Here is an 8,499-nt window from a genome sequence, read left to right on the forward strand (position 1 = left end):
TAATGTATCTCTTGGTTCTTAGGCTTGTGAGAAATAGCATGTCTTGCGTATGTTTTTAAGTGCCTGTCTGTAAAAATTCCTCCATCTGACTGGCTGCCAGGGGCTCCAAGATCAAATAAGATGAATTTAGCATTTGCATCTGCAATTTCCAAGAGGACTATGCTAAAATGTTTTTATAGGTAAAAAACTCATAGGCTGAATTTGGAGGTGCACACAACTTGATATGTTTACCATCAATGGTGCCAACTGCATCCATGGGGAAAGTGCCATTTGCACTTAAATTCATCAGCAATGTGTATCCATTGTTGCTTTGTTGTGGGTGGCTTTAAGTATTCTTCCTTCAGCACATTATACAAAGCTTCACAAACCTCAGGTACAATTTTTGAAATAGATGAAACTGATATTCTCAAACTGTACATCAAATCTTTGTATGAGCATCTGATGCTTAGAACTTTAATGTTACACACAAGCGATCATGAACAGATATAGCATCTCTCAAAGTGGTGTTTTTCTTTTCAATGATTGGTGTTAACTTTTCACATAGCTCATCAAACAAAATGGAACCCATCCTTAAAAGTAGTAAAGATTATAATTTGTAAATATAGTAAAGAAAATAGGTAAATTAGCAATATTAAAAAAGAACATAAAATTTGAATTGATTGTACAATCTACTGACTAGCATAATTTTAAAGAGAGCACGAATAAAAAGACTATTACATCTCTTTACTTACCAAAACAAATTTCTAAATTTATCATGGTCAGTCACTCGGATCTCTTGAATTAAATTTTGTGCTATAACTTGCGCGTATTGGCGCTGCGTAGTTTTGCACGGTTTTACCCACCATCATCTTGACTTTTGTTTTTTTTCCACTTCGTGCACCGTTTGTTTTTTCGGCTTGGTCAGCGCCACTTTGGCACAAACATTGCATTAAAAGTACGTCGTAAAATGAAGTATGGACATGTTACTGTTCATTATTATAATGGGCGCAATACATAATCGCCATGCAACCAGGTATATTTACTAATTTACATATATGTTGTTTCGTTTACACGGTCATATCATTGAGTACTATAATAACAATTATATGATAGCACAAACATATAATTAAGTTATTATAGAACTCAATAGCTCATATATTTGTCGCATAAAAATTGTTATATTAAAATTGTTCGTGTAAACGGGCCTTAAAGATATAAACCCATTTTGTGAAAGATATAACCGATTTTTATGATGATTTGAGTGCAGTGCACTTTTTTCGTTAAAATGTCGTCGTCTATCTCAGCATCATCATCTTTTGATTTATCTGACAACGAAACGTATGATATAATAGTCGATGAAAGCGTTTTAGTTGAATCTTAATGCTCTAATAGAGAAAACAATCACGCCATGTTTAGTTTTCCGTACGAAGGAGAACCTTTAGCCAGTGAAGACTGGCAAGAACGATACGAAAATGAACTACATGAAGACGAAGAGAGATTGAGCAGTTTAAGCATGCGACTAGATGGGTCAAAACCCCTGGAGGAATGGTAAAGATTTACATTTTGTGTTTACCTTTTCTAGAGCATATAAGTCATTCACCTCGATTTCAACGCTAGAGCATTATCTGATTATACTTGCATCAAAATAATTTTCAATATTATTTTGCTTGTGTAGGTGCACGTGCGGCTACTGCAACACAGAATTGTTGCAAAATGCCTTTGAATTTCAGTGATGACAGGAGATCAACGCATGTGTTATAACTCTCCATGATGAACAACTTCTTTAGGAAGTTTGTGAAGTCCCCTTGTGCATTACACACCATCCTGCTTTTCTCCTATACGTTAAAACAGGTGGTCTTTACAGCATTCAGCTCACAAACTCCGCACAAGGAGAAGACAAGTTTATTCTCAACCAAAGTCTGACATATTTTGTTCATGGATGCCTTGGAAGAGTAAGATATTCACTTCCATCATGTATGTATCACTCTATAAGAAAACAATTTATGCCACCAAAAGATAAAAGTTTCGTTAAAGAGGAAACATCATCTGACGAAGAGTAAATAATTAAAAGAATACAAGCAGATCTGAATATTTGTGCTATTTTTCCTCACATGACTGTGGTTAAACCTTATAAACAGTATAATTTCTTTTGCTACACTGGTTCCATTAGTTGTCTTCGCATTTCCCTCCTCTTTAACCACATCAATGTTCTTGTGATCCTTCATCAACTTTTGATACTAAAGCACTTCTGTCTAGCTCGGGCTTTTGTTTGCTGTAAAAAAAAAAGTTTTATGGTTTGTACAAATTTTGATGCAAGTGAACAGTCGCAAACAATTTTTCATACATATTGGAATCTGTGGGAAATAATTAAATAGCTATTACCTTAAAAAAATAAGGGCGCACTCATTGCAGTTCTTGTTGACAATAGAAACAACTTTGAAACTATAGTGAGCAAGTGTACCTTTCTTCAACCATTCCCTTGGTTCAATGTCACCGTGAGCACACTTAATGAAAAATGGTTCATCTAGTTCATCATGTTTGTTTATAACACGGCTCAGGAAAGACAAAAATTTTTCCCAAATTATTGTACCCTTGCCAGAGAAAGTTGATGTTGCACTCCATACAAAAATATTCTCACAAGGACGAATCCAAGGGCAAACAGGCTTAATTTCCTTTTTCTTTGCTCAGCTTTGTCAATACTTTTCCAGTTTCTAGAATGAAGTAACAAATTTATGTTTACACTTTTAAAACTGAACACAACCTACATCTTTTATGAAATAACTTTACTAACTTTTCTTAATGTGCCATAAGTCAAAATAATGTGTTATTTGATTCACATTCTCACACATGTGCTTCTGTATTGATTTGTGGCAGTCTGTCACAATGGTAGAAACATCAAGTCTACAGTTCAGCATGTAATCCATACATTTTTAAAAATCGATGTATTCCAAGGCTATTTCCCTCCTCCTCTAAAATAAGAATTGTGATTTAAACAGAAACATATTTACATGTGTCCTAAGTTAGAGTTAACAAAGTGATATCAAAATGTAGCAGTGACTATTGCTTCTAGACAATTTGTGTCTAAAAGCATAGGTTGAAAATATGAGAAGGCATACTTCCCATTACAAAAACCTCTCAAACAAAATCTCACCATAATACATTAGCCATAAAAAAAAATGGTGGGGTAAATATAGCCACCCTTAATTTGTCATAAAAAGTAGGTCAATAAGGCATACTTGAATTAGTTCAAAATGAAGAATCATAGGCAAAGAGCAACAAAATCTTGTGTAAGCACAATATTTTGCAGAATGGCCCATACTGTCATGTTTGCAATCTCCTGCAATGACCACTGTTCTCTTCTGCTTCTCAATTGCTTCCAACATGGCCAGCTTGTATTTCCTACAATGGATCCTGACCATTGGGAAAAGCAATTCATGATAAAAAAATATCAAATAAATATAAAAAACACAACTTCAAACCTTGGGAATCAGGAAAATCAAAACAACCCACTTACTCTTTAATGTTTGAAGAATGTGGTCAAAGATATGCCTTGAAGACCCATGTATGTGAATACTCCAAATACCTTGAGGGTAGAAGACAATAAAATGGAAAATGAGAGGAGAAAGTTTCCCATTGGAATACGGGAACCTGGCAGGAATGATTGTCACTTCCAGTCGTGCTCTCTATTTTTACAACTAGGGTTGCCACATGACATGCTTATATAAGCCATAGTACCAACTTTTGATACTTCAACTATTGGTTATCAGTTCCACATGATTGGCATACTTTAAACAAGGGCAACAGCTGTGGCAAGGTGACAATAAACTTTGGTTGCTTCCTTCTTTGTTTACCCTGATTGTTAGAACAATACCTGTATATTTTATGTTTTGTCCATCGAGAGAAACAAATAAAATGTTTGATAGCACTGGAAGACTAAATAATGCATAAGTACAGCAGAATCATACTTTTTGACTGGTTTGTTTCATCTTCAGATTCTAGCTCTTTAGTTTGGGAAGAATCTGTTTCAATGTCATAGTTGTCAGAACCTAGGGACCATATTTATATGTTAATAAGATTTGTGGGGTATAATTTTAGCTTTTAGCATTGAAATTAAACTTTACCTTCATTTTCCATCTCACTACCAATGTCAATATCTATATCCATGTCATCACTATCACTACCATCCTGCTTTTTTTTCTCATTCTGATTATCCACCTTTACATATTTTATTACTGTTCCAACCAGTTTACGTAATTTCTTTTTTTCAATGAAATCATGATATACACAGGTGTTACAATACTCATATTTTAGTAATTTAATTGCAGCCATGTGTCTATTTAAATGACAAAGAGACAACACAAGAATATATGCTCTTAAAGAAACAAAATTGAATGGAAATGAAACAATTTACCTTCAGTAAGTTGTTGGATAATAGCATGCTTGCTTTCTATCATTCTCTTGAATTGCCTCATGTTTTCTTTGTATTGAACACATTGCCTGCAATGGTCTTCTTCAGTTTGGCAAAACCCATTCTGAAACAAAGGAAAAATACAATCTTTAGATCTTACAATCTACTAGTGTAAATAAACTATTGGAATAAATTTAATACCTGTACTTCTGCTTGTACTGCAATTGTTTAAGCTTGCAAGACATCAAAAAATTCAACATCAGTATCACTGTCTTCCAAAAAGGTTGCACTTTCAGCTTCAAAAGTGTCTTGACTAGAAGAGCGAGAGCCTGCTTCTGTGCTAGACAAAATATCTCTAACAACCTACAACAACATATGCTATGGTCTCAACTGGAAAAATTCAATTTTCATTACAAAATCTTTGACGAATTTAAAACAAGCTTCATTCATCGAAGTTATCAGTCTCACGCGGAAAATATACAGGATTCAAAACAAAAATCTTTACCGTCTACAATTCCTTTCAGAAGGCGCACTTTCTATCATCAGTCTTTCTGAGAGATAAACAGAAGGAAAAGCAAACGCATCAACTTCGTCAGACACCAGTCTACTTGTTTGCCCTTGCAAACTATTATGCTGTCTGGTAAAATTCTCAGGGTTTGAAGTGCAGCGAGCAAATGCTCCACATCTTTGATATGGGGCATTTCACTCGTTTTAAAGCGACAAAATCTAGCCACTTTTTTTCCCTTTTCTTTTTTAAAGGATCTTCTTATGCATAAAAAGGAATGCGGTGAAGTCCTATGCCCTTTTCCAGGCAAGGAGCGCCAGAACAGCAAGCAACTATACAGCGATTAGGCATGTCAAAGTAGATATTTCACTATATTTTTAATGCATGCTTGCTGAAATGTTACTTACATGACGTCACGCTTTCCTCAAATAACCGCGCAGTTCCAGTCTATAGCCGGGAAACCGAGCGACTCAAATAATCAGTTTTTTATGATTTTAATTGAGTGTAGCACGAGAACTATTTGTCCAACGAAGAAAAAAATTTGGAATATAACGTTTTACACCACGTTGATTCAGTATACGAAAAATCCCATAAGCTTTATGTGCACTTTAATTAACGACAGAACGCTCGACGAATAGCAAGCACGATATTGTACTTCAGTCATGCAATTATATTTGAGCTCAGTCGCTGAAAAATAATGCATGAAATATCATTTTCTAAACAAATTTAGGGGCTTATTAAATGAGCCCGGATAGCCGGGATTCAGTCAAGCGTTAAATGATTTTGGCAAATGGAAACGATTCAATAGTCATCATCAGATAAATCTTCTCTGGCAATTTCACAATATTCTGGTTTGACAACTACAAAAAACATTTAAAAATGAAAATAATTAATTTGTCTTAATTTAAGAATTACAACAGGAATAACTTGTAACGCTTAATAAACAGTTGTAATTTTTGCGCTTGAAGTTTTGGCTCCTTTCAATACCTCGAAACCATTTCACGCCTCACTGAAATTCCGTTAGCCGGGATCATGTAAACAGCCCATAAATGATTATTTTGCTGAAAAGTCAGCATAGCACGAGCCAAATACAAACTTGCTTTGATAATGTAACACCTGTATTGTACGAAACCAATTTTAGATTGCTGAAACTTGCGATGGATCCAATAACAATAAGTTTGAGCGTGGTAGGAGGTTTACAAAAAGGTGGGAAAACACTACTGGAACTCCTAGTTGTTGTTGAAGGCGAATTAACAATATTCAAGGCAATATGCAGACAAGATCTCGTTTGTAGTATTAGTCATTTCAGTAAAGGTATTGAAAGACTGAAACTTGCCGAGTCAACTGAAAACGAAGAATTCGAGTTGAAAAAAGAGCAAAAACAGTTGGCTAAAGAGTCTTTTACAGAGGCAGACAAAGAAGCTGGCTTAGCATTTCATAATGCATCATTAAAAATTGAAGATAGAATAACTGCATGCAAGATTTGCATCGCAAGTTGTATTCTTCGAAATTTTAATGATAGCGAAGCAGCAGAAAAGGATTCGATGGTATACTTGAAAAAGTTGAATTCGTTGCCCGAGGTCGAAAAGCTTTTTTCATTTTCACAATTCACACTTAGTAAAAACCGGAGGGATAGAAACGTTGACAGCATAGTGATAACCAATTTATTAGTAGCCGAGTTCATTTCAAACAACACATTTCAAAAACGAGCTGTTCTTGACTGGCCATTGATTGAATCAGGTGTGCACAAGTTTCACCCTTTGTATTTTAAAAATATTGAAGGAATCACGAGTTCTTCCACACCTTGGCACGAATCTCATTTTTGTAAAGATGAAGCTCACCTATTTGTCGACAAAGAAATCACAATAACCAACAAAGGAGAAATGCTGATTTTTTCTGGAAAAAATCTCCAAAAAGTCGACGGCGAAACAGGAAAGCTTCAACCGTGGTGTAAAGAAAGTTGTGAGATTGATGATTGGCAGGTTAGATGTATGACAGTTGATAACAATGGCGTGGTATATGTTCTTTCTGGTTATGGAAATAACAACACTTGGAACTATCAATTGACAGTTTTTTCAGAAGATGGCGCTATCCAACAATCTACTTTGAAGTTTCTAGACAATATAGAGGCACGAAACTTGTTTATGGCCGTCACAAATGATGAAGTAGTTGCTATTGCATTTGTTGAGGGAGACCAACCTAACATTAACCTATGTGTATGCTACAAAACTGGTTGTCTCCTTTTCAAACATAGTAAGATTAAAGGCATTCATAATCCACTTGTTGACAAGTTGAAATCTTTGTGTTTTTCTGCTGATAGGCAAATAGCCATGATAACCTATCGACATTCCCGTGAATTTTACAGAATCCTCTTCTACAACATGGAAGCAAATTTATCACATTACGTGAAATTCAAACCATCCCTTGATGAGATCAAAGAATATGATCAAGTTATTTACACACCACTCTCCAAGTGTATCACAGGTTATTTCTTTAACAAGGATGCTTCAAAGTTATTGATCGAGACTTTTTCAACTGAAACCAAAAAACTACAGTCGTCGCTCGTATTGATGGAAGCAGGATATGAATTGGGATTGCTTAATGTTTCATTTCGTGTTGTTTATCATGATAACGGAGGAGTTGCTTTGGTTACAAAAAAACGCATAGTTCATTTAACAAAAAAATTAAGAGAAAATCCCAGTCGAAACCGAGTGTTGATGGATAGAAATGAGCTTGGCTTTTTATCAGCAACAAAAAAGCCTGATACAACCATATGGCACGTTTCTATACGTGGCTCACCCAATTTTGTATGTAAATTTGAGTAGGCCATGGTCTACAGCGTTAAAATAAGAAAAAAAAGTGCACAAAAAACGACAGCTCGGAATACACATTTGCCTACCACTAGCACTGTCAACTTTCATACATGTCACGTAAGATCAACATATATATTATGATCAATGTTTATTGTGGGCACTAGAACTTATAATGTCTTATATGAACTTATAATAACAGCATGCACACATGTCAAATAGCAACAATGTTAATAAATTTATACGTTGCTTAATTGCTTCCAAGCTTTTAATGAGTATAGATACATTGGTAGTTACAGAATACAAAAAAACTACAGAAACTACTGAAGTATATTTCCTAGTTCCTATGGAGACATTTAGTGTGAAAGTTGTAATAGTTTCTACAAATACAATGGTGTCGGCCTATGTTATATAGTCCCAAGTCTATAAACACAATTCAGTCAACAATGTTTTAGATTCGTAATACCTTAGCACTGAAAATGATATTCTCGACTTTCCTTTACACAATTTATCATTATACCCAGTGTGGGGTGTGTAGCCGAGTATGTATGTCTAGCAAGCTGAGTATGTATAGCCTGAATAATTGCATAGTCTAAATAGATACTAACTTCATTGCTCAGAGATAATGGAAACGAGCAAATTTTGGCAGACATCGCGCGGCTGCTAAAGTGTTAATTATCACGAAATGAAACATAAATAGTATAATTATTTCAAATTTTTTTTTTAAATTATTTTGGCTGATTTAACATTATGGTTATTAATGGAAAATATTGGATGACGTAATTACTGGGTAAGAA

The 8,499-nt window shown here is 34.8% G+C and overlaps 1 protein-coding gene and 1 long non-coding RNA gene across 2 annotated transcripts in view; one reads left to right on the forward strand and one right to left on the reverse strand.

Annotated features, from left to right (window-relative positions):
- Window positions 1-8,499, forward strand: part of LOC124437917 — a 34,499-nt gene that overhangs the window by 12,720 nt on the left and 13,280 nt on the right. The window contains exon 2 of the mRNA XM_046987884.1: window positions 6,034-6,277. Within this exon, the coding sequence (XP_046843840.1) occupies window positions 6,050-6,277 (228 nt within the window). The 5' untranslated portion in view covers window positions 6,034-6,049. The remainder of the gene's footprint in view (window positions 1-6,033; window positions 6,278-8,499) is intronic.
- Window positions 4,392-4,704, reverse strand: LOC124437918. The gene is made up of 2 exons (XR_006945905.1): window positions 4,589-4,704; window positions 4,392-4,511 (listed from the first exon to the last, which is right to left on the reverse strand). It is a non-coding gene; the product is annotated as an uncharacterized LOC124437918 (long non-coding RNA).

This window comes from Xenia sp. Carnegie-2017, unplaced genomic scaffold (assembly GCF_021976095.1).
Source record: "Xenia sp. Carnegie-2017 unplaced genomic scaffold, XeniaSp_v1 HiC_scaffold_18, whole genome shotgun sequence".
Lineage (NCBI taxonomy): Eukaryota > Metazoa > Cnidaria > Anthozoa > Malacalcyonacea > Xeniidae > Xenia > Xenia sp. Carnegie-2017.